Source organism: Pelodiscus sinensis, chromosome 5 (genome assembly GCF_052426305.1).
Source record: "Pelodiscus sinensis isolate ZL-2025 chromosome 5, ASM5242630v1, whole genome shotgun sequence".
NCBI lineage: Eukaryota > Metazoa > Chordata > Testudines > Trionychidae > Pelodiscus > Pelodiscus sinensis.
In genome coordinates this window covers 125,862,831-125,879,157 of record NC_143056.1, presented here as the reverse complement: position 1 = coordinate 125,879,157, position 16,327 = coordinate 125,862,831, and the positions used below count along the sequence as shown (strand labels likewise).

Sequence of the window (16,327 nt, the reverse complement as noted above, 5' to 3'; positions counted from 1 at the left end):
CCAACTCAACCTGGCTGGGGAAACCTCCCAGCAAACTCCACAACTGGGAATCAACAGGGGAGACATAAACCCAGCTGAGGGATCCTGCCTTCAGGTCCCTAGAGGCCAGTTCTCAGGGGGAACCCTGCATGCAGGCCTGGGGCTTACTAGCTCCCACACAGCCAGTCCTCCCCTTGCCCTGCTGGCTCCAGATTCCCCTCAACAATGGTCTCTCCTTCCCCCCGGGAGGGGCATCTCACGCCCCATGGGATGCCGGGCAGACTCTGGCCCTGGTAGGGAGGGGGAGCCAAGGCAAACTCAGAGCCTCTCCCTGAGCTGCCAGCAGACAAGGCCCCGGGAATCCAAGCAATCTTCTTGGGGGTTACATGAGGATAGGACAAAAAGCAACAGATGTAAATTGCAGCAAGGTGGGTTTAGGTTGGACATTAGGATAAACTTCCTGTTGTCACTGGAATAAATTGCCTAGGGAGGTTGTGGAATCTCTGTATTGGTGTTTTTTAAGAGCAGTTTAGACAAACACCTGCCAAAGATGGTCCTTACATAGTCCTTGCATGACAGTCCAAGGGATTGAACTGATGACATCTCGAGGGCCCTTCCATTCCTACAATTCTATAATTTGCAAGATGAGGATTTTAGCTCTGATTGAGAATCAAGTTGTTCATTTTCCCCTCTGTTTTTGGCAACCCAGATCAGTATAGGTCTCAAAGGCACAGAGACACAATGATCCTCTGAGTCAATGATCAAACAGGGATCGGGGACAAGAGAAAAGCGGCTGGGGGAGGGGGAGGGGAATGGTGAGACTGTGAACCAGGAGAAAGAGGAGAGAAAAACAAAGACTGATAAAGAGAAAATCTGGGTTGGCAGGTTTGCAAAATTAAACCCAACTTTATTTTATTCGTTCCTTTGCATGGTTGTCCTGGTTCCTCCTTCACCCCTTTTTTCGGGCTGTCCTTGTTAGCCAGCAGAACCGCCATGCCCACTAGCTTTACGTCACAGCTGTCTCCTATCCACACTTTATTTTTCTGATGGCTATCGCCTTTAAGCTCTGCTGTGTTGTTTGGTGGGCCCTAGGACATTCCCTTGGGGATGTTGGAGTCACCACCATAGAAAACCCCTGGAGTTCGAGGCTATAATTCCCAGCCTACAGAAACTGAAAGCAAAAGGTGTTGTCTCAGGGTCGAAAGTTCAGCAGCTGAGAGATCAGAGAATCTGCAAGTGACAAACAGGAACCAAGGGGCAGGGGGACTTGATCCCTTTAGGGTGCTAGAAAAAAATCCATGAGATGGGTCCTAGCTTGGGGTCAGTGTGTGTTTGAAATTAAAAACATTTGCCCTGGCAACGCAACTTCCAGCTCCCCTCCGGGTGCAGGGTATGGGTAATACCCCTTTGCCTGGGAGAGCCCTCTCATGACACTCACAGTGTTTGTTCAGCCTGGGCATGTCTGTATCGAAGCCTCACATCTGTGTGTGGTTAGTCACCAGCTTATATGGCCCCAGTGGGGTGGGGAGTGCAGGGAAGCTCTTTGCTCATTGGGATGATAGAAGGGTTGTCCTGGTTGTAGCTCGGGGGGGGGGCTGAGTGCCCAGGGGGGAGGGCTCTGTCCCTCGTCCTTCTGAGGTTCCCCTGTTCCTATTGTAAAGTGAAGGAGAATAAATGGAGATTGCCTGTCTTCTAGAACTGGAAGGGACCATCAAGTCCAGTCCCCTGCCTTCACAGCAGGATCAAGTACCATCCCTGACAAATTTTTTGCCCCAAATGGCCTCTGCAAGGATTGAACTCACACTCCTGGATTTAGCAGGCCAATGCTCAAACCACTGAGCTGTCCCTCCCCATAGAAGAAGTAGGCTAGGTAAAAAACTGTGGTTAGTCTGGCTTGGGAATGGGTAAGATGGGAGAGCAGAATTAATGGGGTGGTGGATAAGAGAGGGAATTTCTCACTTCTCTGACCTAACTCTTTCCACCCTTCCTTAGCCCCCTCATTCTTCCCTGTCTGAAGCCGTCTACTCCGCTGACACAGAGCAGCTAACTCCACACAGCACTGTCCCTCCCATCCCCCAGCTACGGCTGCCCCCACCTATTTATGAAGGGGAGGCATCCAACCACCTTAGCTCTGCCCTGCTATATAAATATTATTAAGGCCAGGAAAGCGACCGTTCAATAACTGTGTCTGCCCTCCTGTGTACCACAGATCATCCTCCTCATGGTCCCCGCATTGAGCCTACTAATAGGTGCTAGGCTAAAAAAGCCCCATAGTTACACGGTGAAGGAAAGAGAATCGATGCCTGACTCCCAGAGAGCCGGCCTCTGAGCCCCCAAACACCTCTCCTGTGTGATCTGCTTCTTGACTGACAAGTCAAGAGAAGGAAATGGAGGAAGGTAGCAAGATACTTTCCTGCCTGCTCTTCTAGCCCACTGTCAGGCAGTTTCTGTAGCTGTCAGTGTCCTTCCTGGCCTTGCTGTGTGCTGCCTGTCTGGTCACCCTGGCCATTTTATCTGTGTGCAAAAGTGCCTGCGTGACCAAAAAAGAAAGTGTTTTCTCTGCATTCAGGTCCCAGGAAAGTCCCTGAGTTGGTTCACTGCTGTACAACCTAAGAGGACAGGAAGGGGAGATGGGGGAGGGGCGGGAGTGTTTTCTGCTGCTTTAGCTCAAACATCACCGGAGACAGGTCTGCCCCAAGATACTTAGATGCAAACTTTGAGGGTGTCCGAAATCTGAACCCAGCTCCGGATCTGCATGTCACCTGGGCCCTCCGGGTGGTCCTTAGGATTTATGGGGCCCTATGCAGTGCTCTTAACCTGATGCCCCTGTGCCTGATGGCAGCTGGGGAGAGGGAATGATTTTTTAGAGATGTGATTTTATAATCATCAGGAACACACTAGTGAAACATTTTAAAACAACGTTAAACTAAGGCCCCGGAGCTTAACCCAGCACATTCAGAACTGACAGTATGTACCTGGGGTTGGCAATGTCTATGAAACTGGATGACTCTTTCACGGGTTCCGTGTTGCACTGATGGGTCTGGTGCACTTACTCACTTTTAAGTTAACTAGCTCCTCTCCAGAGGAAGCAGAGCCACAGATCGGGGATAGGAAGAGATGGGTGGGTGGATGTTCGGGTGCTCTATACAGCTGCATATTCTGTGTATGGGTACGGTTGGCTCTGAGTGTCCGTATTAGCCTGGACCAACCCTGGAGACCCATTTGCCCCCAGCGGGGTAAAAATAACTCCCAATGACATGGAAAGAACTGGCTCTGTGGTTTGCAGCACCCCTACCTCTGAGAGGTCTGAAATCTGGATGTGGCTTTGGACTGGGGCTTTGCAGCATGAGCCCATGTCTGAGCATCACTTCAGAGCCTGCCTGGAGCTATTGTGTCTCAGTGATGCTCCCTTGCAATGTGCTGCGGAGCCAGGAGGATGAATGCGCTAGTGCTTATACAGTGGTGTAGAGATATAAGCTGAATCTATCCCCCACGTGATCAGTGATGCTGCACCAAGGATACAGGGGTCCAGCCGGGCCATGGAAGCTCTGAGTGTTATGAAGACAATGAGCATGCTCAGGAGAGAGAACGTCGGGAACCTGAGCACCCTTGCAAAGGTTAATGCCACCGTTTTGGCCTCCAAGTGGTTTTTCCTCACACTGTTGCCTTCCCACTCACTGGGAGGCCAATTGCAAGAGTCCCTGTGACTACCACTGCCTGTCACTAACCAGACTCAGGCTGCAGAATTTGCCAGAGATAAGAGCCCTCAGTCAACTTTGATCATCTCGGCTCGTCAATATCGCTGTTCAAAAATGGGCGAATCCTGGAAATGGCCCAAAGTATTATAAGTGGAGTAAAGATCAATGCCCTACCCCCACCCACCTCCTCACTTGGCTTATAACTTTGCGAAACGCAGAGGCAAAAGTACGTGGGTGCGCCCTGGTGTGCGGCTCTGGCAAGAGCTGGCTTAGTTGTGGAAAAAAGACAGCGGGGAGCTATTTAAAGAGCTGGCAGGGACCTGGGCTGCAATAGGACAGTCCCTGTCAGACATTTTAAGTTACTTTCACCACTGGCCAAACGTTAACTAGGATAAAACATCCCTTATTTGCTCCCTCCCACGGCTTAATGTTTTTGGCCAGCTTTCCTCACAAATGGCTCTGACCTCACTCACACTGTTAGGAAAAATAGGGATTTTTGCCCAATTCCAGGCACATTTTCCACATCTTTTTTTAAGAAGTCTAGTCCCTGGAGTGGTAGGATGGGGACAGGTACTTGAAAACATGGTAGGGGATTAGCCCTGGAGTCACGGAGGTGCATTTCGCTGTCCCTGTGAAGCTCAGACCTGGATTTAGGTAAATTATAGTCACACTCCCTCGTGCATTTACATTATGATGGTCTTGACTGCACCATCACATGCTGTTCTCTTCTGTGGGCTCCCCACCTCTTTCAGTGTGTCAGCAGTCACAGCTATGACCAATGCATAATACTTCTTTGTGACCTCATGCAATATGTGTGCCTGGGTTCCTGCCCACCAGCCAAACCCTGCCCACAATACAGAATAAATGAATCTCCTCATAGGCTTTTCTATGGCAGCCATCACCCCAGCCCCTGTGCCCTCCACCAGCATTAATGGGCTTATTCTCAGCCCCCCACCCTGATAGGTAAAAGGTACTGTTATCCCCATTTTGGGGGAAGGGAATGGAGGCATAAAGAGGGCAAGGGCCACATTCGTCCACTGCTTGTGAGTGCCTCAGTAATCCAGTGCCCCATGTGAGAAGCCTAGAATCTGATTTTTCAGAGATGTAGCATCTGCCACTCCCACTGACTCCCTCTGCAAGTGTGAGAGCCCAGCCCCAGTCTGCAAGTGTGATAGCCCAGCCCCAGTCTGCAAGTGTGAGCGCCCAGCCCCAGTCTGCAAGTGTGAGCATCCAGCCCGTCTGCAAGTGTGAGCACCCAGCCCCAGTCTGCAAGTGTGAGTGCCCAGCACCCATCTGCGAGTGTGAGCGCCCAGCCCCAGTCTGCAAGTGTGAGCGCCCAGCCCCAGTCTGCAAGTGTGAGCACTCAGCCCCAGTCTGCAAGTGTGAGCCCAGCCCCAGTCTGCGAGTGTGAGCCCAGCACCCATCTGCAAGTGTGAGAACCCAGCACCCATCTGCGAGTGACCTCCCAGCATCCCTCTGCAAGTGTAACCTCCCAGCATCCATCTGCAAGAGTGAGCGCCCAGCACCCGTCTGCAAGTGTGAGCGCATGTACAGAACTGACAATAGAAGTGAGTGTTGAGTGGGCCCAAGAATAGAACTGACAATAGAAGTGGGTGGGAGGTGGGGCAATATCAGCAGGGCAGGATTGAGACCCACTGGCAGAGTTACGGAGGCGCCCCGAGCTGGAGTCGCAGGAGAGTGGAAGTGACTCAGCAGAACTATGCGAAACCCAGCAAACCGGCATAGCCCAGTGGTGGGCCAGTGTCAGACTTGGAATCAGAATCCAGGAGCCCTGGTTCTTTTTCCTGGGGTCAGATCAGGCCATGTTGTCTCCCCGCGGCACAGTGAGAGTGGTGAGGAGGCCAGGAGTCAAAAACAAGGAGAAAAGAAATTTCTATTATTTTTGTGATTTTTACGTACATGTGATGCATAAGGATAGAACCATAGAAGATGAGGGATGGAAGAGACCTCGGGAGGCCAGCTAGTCTCACTCCCTGCTCAAAGCAACTAAATCAATGCCGGTCGGAGTTCCCTTTCACTGTAGCAGTTCACATTTATTTAAATCTCTCGGTGGGGTTTCAACCCCTTGCCTACAAAAATTAAATCTTTGCGCCCGCCCAAGCAAGTGGCTTTTACAGCATGGAAATGACATTCTATGAAGCAAAAATGATCAATTCGATTTGTTACCATGGCAACTGGCAGCCTGTGCACAGAGAGCAGCTAGACGGGGAAGGAGCAACAAGCAATCAGCATGCGTTCTGTCTGACACGTGCGGCCCCCTGTGCATCTTTCATTCTGTTTAGCCCCCAGGGCATTTGTGGAAGATGAGCAGCATGGCCATGTTCTTCACATTCTCCTGTCTCAGCGTCTTCGGGCCCTGCAGTTCCCGATTCCCGTTCAACAGGCCGATGGAACCTGAGTCACCAAACTTCCTCTCTTGAATGATCCGCTTCTTGATCTGATCCACCGTGTTGCTGAGATCAGCTTCTAGGCTAGAGCGTTTCTGGCCATTGGTGATGTTCAGGGTCACTCTGGTGTCAGTTGCTGGGCTGCTGTTGATGGGATGCAGGTGTGTGACCTTTTGCAAGATCCCATCGAAAACTTTGCCAGGAGAAATGGGCTGGAATGGCGAGCAGCCACTCCTCTGCTCGAGCTAACGTTCAAGGGAGAGAAGTGAAAGAATCAGTCACTACCGCCAGACAGGAACAAGTGTGTTATCTGGCCCGTGTAATGTACGCCTAGGAAATGGACCTTTGACTCCATGTGATGCTCCCTAAACATACCCAGAGCTGTGAGGCACCTCTGTACCCCCTCCCCTTTGCATGAAAGAGGCCTGCTGTGGATCAGCTCCCTGAGACCAAGGGCTTCTGGCAATACCAACATTGCCTGGCAGGCCTCGCTCACTCTGTATAGCTAGCGATAGGTGTGCACCCACCCTGGAGTCCTCTAAGCTTCCCAGCAGCAACCAGCTCCTGATCCCCTGAGCACTCACAGACCCAACAATCTTGCTCTTCCCGAAGGAGCCAAACACACCAGCTTGTAACTTTCAGCTCAGCTCAGGGCCAGCCCTTTGCTGACCTCCACAGCACTGAGTCATCTCTAGGAAGGAATGTTTCTCATCAGAGATGCAAGTAACAGGGAGTTGGAATATTGGAAGCAAATACACAGAGAACACAATCAGAACCTGTTTTCTAGAGGCTAACCCTGTTGTTCTCTCTGCCCCCTTTCTCCCCCACACATTCTCTGGAGCATCTTTAACCAAGCCTGGCTGAGACCCCTTTCTCATGAAGCAAAGCCACTTCCTCCATGAAGAGAGAGAGGGTGTGCTCTTTGACTTTCAGAATTGCCTCCAAAGTACATTGTCTTTACTCATAGACAGGATACTCCCTCACCCCCTTTTGGCTTGTTTTTTTCTTCTTGATTTCACATCTCTTAGTTACCTTTTGACCTTGTAGGACTATGGACATCCACTGTGGTATCTCACAATTTATATCCCAAGCGGTCTGGTGTATGAGACCTGCTTTTAACAGGCATGCCTAAGAACATACATTTCTGGTACAGCCCTATAGCCCCTTGCAAAGTGCCTGTCTGTATCCTTCACAATATATATGTTAGTTTCTAAGGGTATGTCTACACTGCACGGCTATTTGGGGTACCAGAGGTATCCCGAAATAGCTACCCCATGTCTACACAAGCTGCCCGCTATTTCAAAATATTTTTCGAAATAATGGGCACACTATTTCGGCATCCCGGTAACCCTTGTTCCACGAGGGTTAAGGGATGCCTCGAAATAGCATTTCAAAATTTGGCTCTGTGTATATGCACCAAATTTCTAAGTAAGCTATTTCAAAATAGATTCTAAATAAGATATGCATTTTGCGTAGCACAAATTGGGTATCTTACTTTTGAGTTTAGGGTGCTGTGTATATGCACCCTTAGGCTACCTCTACACTGCAATGCTATTTTGGGATGCTGGAGTATCCCAAAATAGCTATCCTGAGACTTCACAGCAAGTCCGTTATTGTGGGCTTGCTATTCCGATGTCCCCGTAAACCTCCTTCCACGAGGAGTAAGGGACGTTTTGGAATAGTGCTTTATTTCGAAATGTGGTGCTGTGTAGACAGCACCAAATGATGAAATAAACTATTTTGAAATAGCTTAGAAATAAAATACACAATTTGCATAGCACAGATTGCTTAGCTTATTTCGAGTTACGGTGCAGGGTAGATGCACTCTAAGGTATGATATTGATGACCAGCAAATCATTTAGCTCATGTCAAATTCTTTGGTGAAAATAGAATGTACATCCCAGAACCAGGAGGTTCCCCAGCCCCTTGGCACTCTGTTGCTGATCAGCATTATGGGCTGCCAGGGGGTGCACCCTGGTAACATGTTTCATTTTTACATGAAATATGAAATTGTTCCTTTCGAAACATCTTTTGCATTTCTCTCCATCCCCTCCCCCCAAATCTCTGTGGCAAAAAACATTTGAGAGTTTACATTTCCTGGGAACTGGGCTTTAAATGAACACGTTAAACCACAGCAGAGGGGTTGGCCCTACAACTGCATCCCAGATTCATAAGCTTCACATTGGCTCTGGATGAGGTAGGGCTGAGGGACAGGACACTGCATTGCTGCTGCTGCTGCCTCTCTACACAGTCTGTCTAGAGGAGGGGTGGGGAACCTAAAGCTCGTGGGCTGGATGCAGCGCCCAGTCCCTGAGGCTCAGGACCCCCCAGTTTGGGGAGCCTGTGCTGTTGCTCCAGCCCCTCCTCCACCTCCCCCACAGGGCTGGACCACACAAAATCTAAGAGGGCCTGGGCCCTCTTAAGCTCTGGTGTGGGAGGGGAATGTGGGGAGTGTTTTTCTCCTTCTCAGTCAGGGGCCACGTCCCTGAAGGTTTGGTTTGTTTGTTTGTTTGTTTGTTTGTTTGTTTGTTTCTCACTTGTGGCCTCCAACTGATTTTTCTGTGGGTCAGGGGCCCTGACCCAAAAAAGGTTCCCACCCCTGATCTAGAGGGTCTTAATTGACTCTCCTGAGGTTCTCAATCAGGCCTCCACACGAGTCTAGCAGCCCTTCGTTGTAGAGTGTGAAGTCTCTTGGCTGCTTTCTTGGAGGTCATTATCTTACTAGCCCTGGCTTTTCTGCCTCCTTTTCCCTCTCTGTGCTCTCTCCTTTATTGCATGCCTGGGTTTCTTTATTGTACCCTCTGCGGGAGCTCACCTCCATGACTGGGAGGAGGGGGTGAGCCAGGAGCTTGCTTGCAAACAAGAAAGAATCTCTACTTTATCTATGCTCTGCGTGGACCCCAGGGTAATTGCTCAGACTCACACTGAGAAATGGTGTTATAGGCTCAGTGGGATGGAAAGGAAGAGTTCTGCCTTCAGCCCTGCAGAGCAGGTGCTGGCAGCCCTTAGTTACTGTTTGATTGCCCTGCTTTAGTGCCTATAAACATCAGACATGGATCAGGACCCCACAGTTCTAGACATAGGAAAAAAGGTTAACATAAGACTGTGTTCACAATTAGTCCACAGAAAGGCATAAGTCCGTTTACACTAGTAATGTGACAGAGGGGTAGCCATGTTAGTCTGTAACTTTAAAAACAATTAAAAAACATAATAGTAGTCCTATGGCACCGTAGGGTGCATCAACACTGCACCCATAGGTTGAAATCAGATATGCAACTTGAGCTACGCAAATTGTGTATCTTATTTTGATCTAATTTTGAAATAAAGTGTTATTTCGAAACGTCCCTTAACCCTTGTGGAAGGAGGGCTTAAGGAACACTGGAATAGCTCGCCCGTTATTTCGAAATCTATTTCGAAATAACAGGTGTGTTTAAAGATACTTCCAGGATCCCAAAATAGTGTGTCTATCTACACATAGCCTTAGAGACTAACAAATATATATATAGTATTGTGAGCTTTCATGTGCACAACCCACTTCTTCAAGCTCAAGATACTATATATATTTTTATTAGTCTGTAAATTGCCACCAGACTCCTCGTTGTTTTTTTAAAAGTTGTTTTTATTGGTAACGTGAGTCCATCCATGCAGAAAGGGGGTCTTCAGTCTCTCTAAATCAGTTCATCCATGGTCTTTTCTGATGGCCATCAGCATTGTCAAGAGGAGTGTTTCAGAGCTGATGTGGAAACAAATGAGTCTTTTCTCCTCACAGGGCGCTGGCAGCTCAGAGTCTGTCTCCACAGAGAGAGAGAGAACGAAGCAAGGTGAGAAATAGAGAGGGAGGCTGAGAAAGGAATGGGGGAGAGACTGGGAGAGAGAGAGCAGAATAATGGAGAGACTGGGAGAAAGAAAGATGGGTGGGTTGAAGTGGTGGCAGGTTTGCAACAGTGAAAATTAAAATAGCCTTTTTTCCCTCTCTCTGTCCTGGTTAGTTGGCAGGTCCCTCCTCTCAGCCGCTTACCTGGGGTGGTCCTGGTTGTACAGCTTGCATGGCTATCCTGGCACCCGCTGGTTGTCTAGGAGGTTCCAACCTCTCTCAGTCCATCGGATTATATTTATACGTTCAAAATGAAAGCAAAAGCTACACAGCTGGCTCTGTACAGCTTTCACGTCCAAAAGCCCCTGGCAGTGTTCCCAGCCGAAGGCCAAAAAAGAGAAACGCACAGGAAGGGCAGCAGGGTGAGGTAAATTGAGCCCTCTACCCTGGCTAAGCTAAAACCTCACTTGTCAGCCCAAGACACAGACCCAGATCTCAACACCCCTGAACTTGGTGGGTGATTGAGATCTGGACCCATGTCTGGAGTTGAATTTCGCCAACAGCCCTCTCCCACCCCCATCCCCCACCGTCTTCATACCAGGCTGGAGCAAAGCACAGGGAAGCTGCATTCTCCTATCTCAGGATACCGGTAACTGCCAGTGGCAACAAGGGGAATTGCTCACCTCCATCACTTTGAGATTAGAACTGGAAATGGGGTTGTTTAAATCAGGCTGGGAGCTCAGCCTGGCATTTGGAGCATTCCTTCCAGAGCATTGCTCCATATCTAGCTTTTCACTTTCCATAAACCCCCCTTTCAGTGTGGCAGCTCCAGGGCTGATCAGCTAGTGTTTGTAAAGGGCGGGGAAGACACAGGGACAAACCTAGCCCTGGTGTAACCTAGCTCCATCAGTGACGTTATGCCAGGGTGGCATTTGCCCCACAAGCCCTGACATGCGGAGTCAGGGTCTGATCAAGACCCCAGAGGCATGGCATGGATTCAAAAGCCTAGGCTCCTTTGTCACTGCCTTGCTTATGCTCATGCGATTCCCCTCTCACCAGCTTAGAAGCTACTGCAAGCATCACAAGGCACATTGGACTTTGCAGGTTTTGGGAGATGATTCAAAGGTCACCTTTGATCACAGCTGTTTGTTACCGTAAGCTGCGGGTTTCTCGTAAATGGGCTGAAAGTCAAATCTAGCATGAGGCCCTATAGGTTGACCAGCACTTCCGTAGCTTATAGCTTTGCCAATGTTTTAACCCTCCCTTTAGGAATTTCCTATAATTGCTCCCTGCCTCACAGAGAGGACGTACGGGGGCAGGAGCATGCAGGCACACCTGTCTCCCTCAGACTTACTGCCTGGGTGGTACTGAGCATGCTCTATAACATGGCCAAAGCCAACTGCCTTCATTCCGACTTCCCTGCTATCGGTTGGCCCAGTCATTCCTGCCTTGGGCTAAACTGGATTGGAAACATTTACCAGCCATTTTAGAGAACAGGAGTGGAGGCAATAAGTGGCTTTTCCACTTGCAATCCTGTTTCCCAATTGTTTGTAAGTGACCTAGCACCTTTGGGGGTTTGAGCAGGAACTAGAAATTTGGTAGCTGGGTAGCCCTGGGGTCAAGCAGGTACTTTTTATTGTCCTGCTGAAAAAAAACCCAGTTCAGATGTGAGTGAGTAATAAACCACACCACTAAACTCTGCTCCCTTGTGTATGTGCTTTATGATGCAGCCTTTTGCTACAGGATCATGCACTGTTTCTTTTAAACAGAATCCCAGCCTCTTTCAGTGCACAGGATGGAAGAAGGAAGCAGGGTGGTGTAGTGATGGGGTTGTTTTAGGTAGAGCCCTTGCCTTCTATGCAGCTGAAGTGAACAGGACATGGTGAATGAGGTAGAGGTGTATGTACCATGAAAGGATAGTTTTATGGCTAAGATGCTGCACTAAGGAAAACTCTGGGAAACCCATGGGGACAGCAGTATTACAGCTGGCTGATAGTTCCCCTATCCTGGGACCATTTTCAAGATTTTGAAAAAAATGGTTCCACCCCAACCTGTCTTGAAAATGTTTTGTGATCCGAAGATAAAACATAAAAATGTTTTGTTACAATCAATATGTTTTGCTTTTACCATTTTGAAACCATTTTGTCCATTTAAAATTAATAAATAATTTTAAATTTTGAAGCTTCGGAGGGGTAGCCAAATTAGTCTGTAACTGGAAAAACTTAAAAAAACCCAAATAGTCTAGCAGCACCTTAAAGACTAACAAAACATGTAGATGGTATCATGGGCTTTTGTGGGCACAACCCACTTCTTCAGTCATTTCAGTTTCATAAAATTGCAACTTTTTGTTGTCCCCCCCCCCCCAAAAAAAGTCACAAGGGGACATTTCCAACAATTTCAAGGGTTTTTTGTTTGTTTGTTTGTTTTGTTTTGGTTCAGTGATTTTTTTCAAAAGCAGAAAAAGTTTTCCCACCAAAAGTTTCCATTTGACTAATCAGTGTACATCAGAGACTGACAGTGTATAACTGAAAACAGAAATGCAGTGGCACAGTGGGCCCAGGCTGATAACAGATGAGGACAGATCTTTTGGCAGAGTTAATACAGGGTGCAAGACAGGAATAGCAGCAGGAGTAGGTTGAGGTGCACCAGCAGAAGCACCTGGGGCCCCGAACTGCACCAGCCCGGAAAAGGTTAGTGTCAGACATGAGATCTGAACCCTTGCAATTGTGAAACCTCATGCTGTGCACAGATCATGCTACTGGCATCTGAAAAGCCACTCAGAGGGACAAGGAACTGAAAACCAGCTTGTGAACAGAAGAAAAGAAATCCATCTCCTTGAAAAAACAATTTGTTTGTCTATTTTAATGCTCATTTAGAACTAACACAGCTCCTCAATGACTAACACTAAGCACAATCACTGGAACTAAGATCAGAAAACAGATTAATTTAAGGAAACAAGGCATCTGCATTAATTTAATTGATTGCTTTCTGCCACATTGCCTTTACCACGCTGTGGCTGCTTATCCCCAACGCATTTGTGGACGATAAACAAGGTGGCTGGGCTCTTCGCTCTGTGCTGACCCAGGGTCTTTGGGCGCTGTAGTTCCTGGCTCCCGTAAAGCAGGAGGACGGACCCCAAGCCACTAAACTTCCCATCTTACATGATCTGTTTCTTGATCTGATCAACCGTGCCACAGAAGCACCATAAACTTTTGTGATGCCTGGAAAAGCACTTTGGTGTCACTTCAGGGTCACTTTGGTGTCAGTTTCTGGGCCGACGATGAGAGTTTGTTAGGGTTGCCAGATGGTTTCAACAAAAATACTGGACACACTTGACATTACATCACAATCTAAATTGCATCTTATTTAGAAAAAAACAGACATTTATATTTTCTCCATTTGGTTCCCGAACAGAAAGCTCAAATACTGGACTGTCTGGTTCAAAACCGGATACCTGGCAACCCTAGGGTTTGTAGGGCCTTCTGATTCACTTGGCATGAAAGGTGAGGAATAGATCAGACTTTACAGACAGAAGAAGCTGATTAGATTACTGTGTCCATATGCTGTACCCTGCATGCCACCACATTCCACCTCCTGCAGCCAGTCCCATGTTAATTAGCTCATTTTATTTCCAGAAGAATGGGCCAGAGCAACCCAGGGAGGCCCCATTTCCATGCTGGAGGGTGCGTCTAGCTCTCCCTGGTGTCAAAGGGAATTGCTCCCTATGTGGGAAAACTGTGGCCTTAGGTCCCTACACTCCCACCTCTGGGAATCTTGAAATCTGCATGTCAGTCTGGATTAGCACACTTAGGGTGATCTTGTTTCTGAACATAGCCCTATACCCTGCCTCCAGTCTCCGTGAAACCCCCTTACAATGCTCTGCAAAGCTGGGAAAAAGAAGCCACTGCTTACTAGTCCATGGTTTAAATTGCTGTGACAACGCAAGGGGATCCCTTTGGTGCCACAGAAACACTGCCTGGAATATAGTTTCATGCACATCTAGATGGTGGGAAGGGAAACACAGGAGAACGGAGCTCAGAGACTCCAACCTAGCGCAGTCACGTACTGTGTTAATTTGGCCTGCGTCATTCAAAACTCTCTTTGCAAACCAGGCTTGGCGCATGGCCAAGGGCTCAGGCACCCGTCAGCTGTTACTAGGCAGACTGGAAGCCCAGAGATTGTAAACCTCTATTAAAAACCATCAGTGGCTGCTGGGTGCGTCTGCTCATTATAATAGAAAGCTCTGGGCTTCCCGTAAATGGGCTGGTTTATAAGATCTTTGGATGTTGACACAAGCCTGTGTTATGGGTGAGACAGGAGAGAACCCAGCATAATGTGAGACCTGCCCATGACCCCGGTTCGGGGTTTCCCCCATAAACATAAGTGTTTATAGGAAACATACAATAGAAATCCTCGTTCGAGCTGGGAAAGGCCCAGGACTAGAACAGCGGTGCAGGGCTGAGATTCCTCACCAAAGCTTAGAGAGGGGAGTCCAGTATTTGCCTAGAAAAAGGGGGTGTTACATCTTGGCACTGAGGGGTGTCAGCAGAGCTTCGGGAGGGGGGCAGGAATGGAATAGCAGAGGGCTGCAGGTCAAGGTGGAAGGCCATCCGCAGACTGCCTGTGAGCACAAGGGAACCCAGGGCTGAAATAGCAGGGGGCTGCAGGTTGGGACTGAGGGGGATCAAATCAATCTTTCTCCCTCCCCAGCCTTCCCTGGTTCTCTGCCTCTCCACTCCGTCCATGGAAATGCCCCTCCCCACCTGTCTGACTGACAGCTCCTCGGGAACGGCTGACTTCCCATCAACACAGCCCAAACACAACTCCTGATCCTCACTTCCCAGCGCTTCCCTTCACCCCTTCTCGGTCACCAGGGGTCGCACCCCAATCTTCCCTACTTAGCCACCCCCTGAGAGCCAGGTGGGGTATCTACTCCCTGCTGCTTCCTCCTCTGTGACACTGCAGAGCTGTCTCCACAAATGACCCAGGTTCTCAGCTATGTAACTCTCTTGCCAGCTGCTGTCAGCAGCAAAAAAGGGCCAGGTAAGTAACATTGTCTCAAGCCCTCACCCAGAAACCTGGGAAATTATATACCCCCCCCCCCCAGTGTTCCCTGTAAGCTGAGTGCTTGGGCGGATGCTCAGGAGAGATTCAGGTAGGCGGTGTGTCTATTGGTGGTGCACATTGGCACATGCCTCAATGCACACAACAAAATTTATTCCAGACAGGGACAGGGGCGGGGGGGAGTACAGGGATGCCATCTCCAGGAGCCCTTGATAGGCAGCACAGCTGTACTCATGTATTCTGAGTGCAAGGGTTAAAACAAAGAGGACCTGATTGGAGGGGCTCAAAGAGGGGACAGTTATATCTAGTAGGTCAGACCCCTCCCCCCCCCGCTCCAAGTGTCTTAGCAATAGTGCTAACTTCTGTTCTCCTCAGGTCATTATAAGGAGAGCCTTGCAAATCCATAGATACCTGCTTTATATCCGTGGGTATCCGCATGCGAATCCGCGGCTCATTTTTGCAGATACAGAGGAGATTGCAGATACAAAATTGTGTATCCGTGCGGGGCTCTAACGATGATTACCTGGTACCTTATAGCCACGCCTCCTCCCCAGAGCCTCACACACAGTTTGATGTCCAGAGTTGCTGGGATTCAAGGACTCTGGCAGGTTGGTATTGCCAGGGCTGCTCCCAGGGCTCTGCACCCTGGCCCAGCTGAGGCGATTGCAGGGTGAATTGCTATGTAGGCTTGCAGGCACATGGCCAGCAAACCCGTGACTGCTCCCTTTGCCACACATGGGTGTGTCTGCTGTAACCTTCTCTCACCCTCTACTCAGAGCCTACCCCCCAGATTGTGAGGCCACTGAAACAAGAGCAGTCTGTGTTGCTGGTTTGTACAGTGCCTAATACACTAGAACCCTAATCTTTCTTTGGGGTCCGTAGGCCCTGGCGCAAGAGACATGAATTAAATCGTCTCCGTGATGGGGGAGTTGCAGGGCAAGGCAGCCGTTCTCTGGTAATAGCAAGCGTTGGTCATCTCGCCCATGTATTTCTGGTCTGCTTTGGGGTTGGACGGGTTTATTGCCCAGGCCTAGTGGATAGAGCACTGGCCCAGTGTTGCTATTTCTACCTCTGTCACTGGCCTGCAAGTGACCCTGGGCAAGGAACCTTAGCCCAAATCCTCAAAGGTATTTCACATGGGCAGTGGGTGATCCTAGGGTTAAGGGAGACAAGTCCCCATTCCCACCACCTGAGGTTCCATGGGAACCAAGCGCCCCCCTCGCTGTAAGGGCAGGCAACCCCTCCCCCAGCGGGCCACCTCAGGCTTTCCCTCTAGCCCAGGAGTAGGGGGGGAGGCGAGGGTGACACACGGTCCTCAGCCTTCCCCTTCCCCCTAACTGGAGCTCAGGGGAGGGGAAGGAGGT

The 16,327-nt window shown here is 49.3% G+C and overlaps 1 protein-coding gene across 1 annotated transcript; it reads right to left on the bottom strand.

Annotated features, from left to right (window-relative positions):
* Positions 1-5,627: 5,627 nt before the first annotated feature.
* LOC149524378 (uncharacterized) lies at positions 5,628-10,253 on the bottom strand. The gene is made up of 2 exons (XM_089778737.1): positions 10,104-10,253; positions 5,628-6,330 (listed from the first exon to the last, which is right to left on the bottom strand). Exons 1-2 carry the CDS (start codon positions 10,131-10,133, stop codon positions 5,977-5,979), a joined length of 384 nt encoding a protein of 127 aa, XP_089634863.1. The 5' UTR covers positions 10,134-10,253; the 3' UTR covers positions 5,628-5,976.
* Positions 10,254-16,327: the final 6,074 nt, after the last annotated feature.

What these genes read in the sequence shown, in the direction of transcription:
- LOC149524378 (XM_089778737.1), bottom strand. Translation starts at nt 10,133, where the DNA reads ATGCAAGCTGTACAACCAGGACCACCCCAG. An exon ending in TACAACCAGGACCACCCCAG is followed by an intron (nt 6,331 to 10,103) that starts GTAAGCGGCTGA and finishes CTTGAACGTTAG; the next exon opens with CTCGAGCAGAGGAGTGGCTG.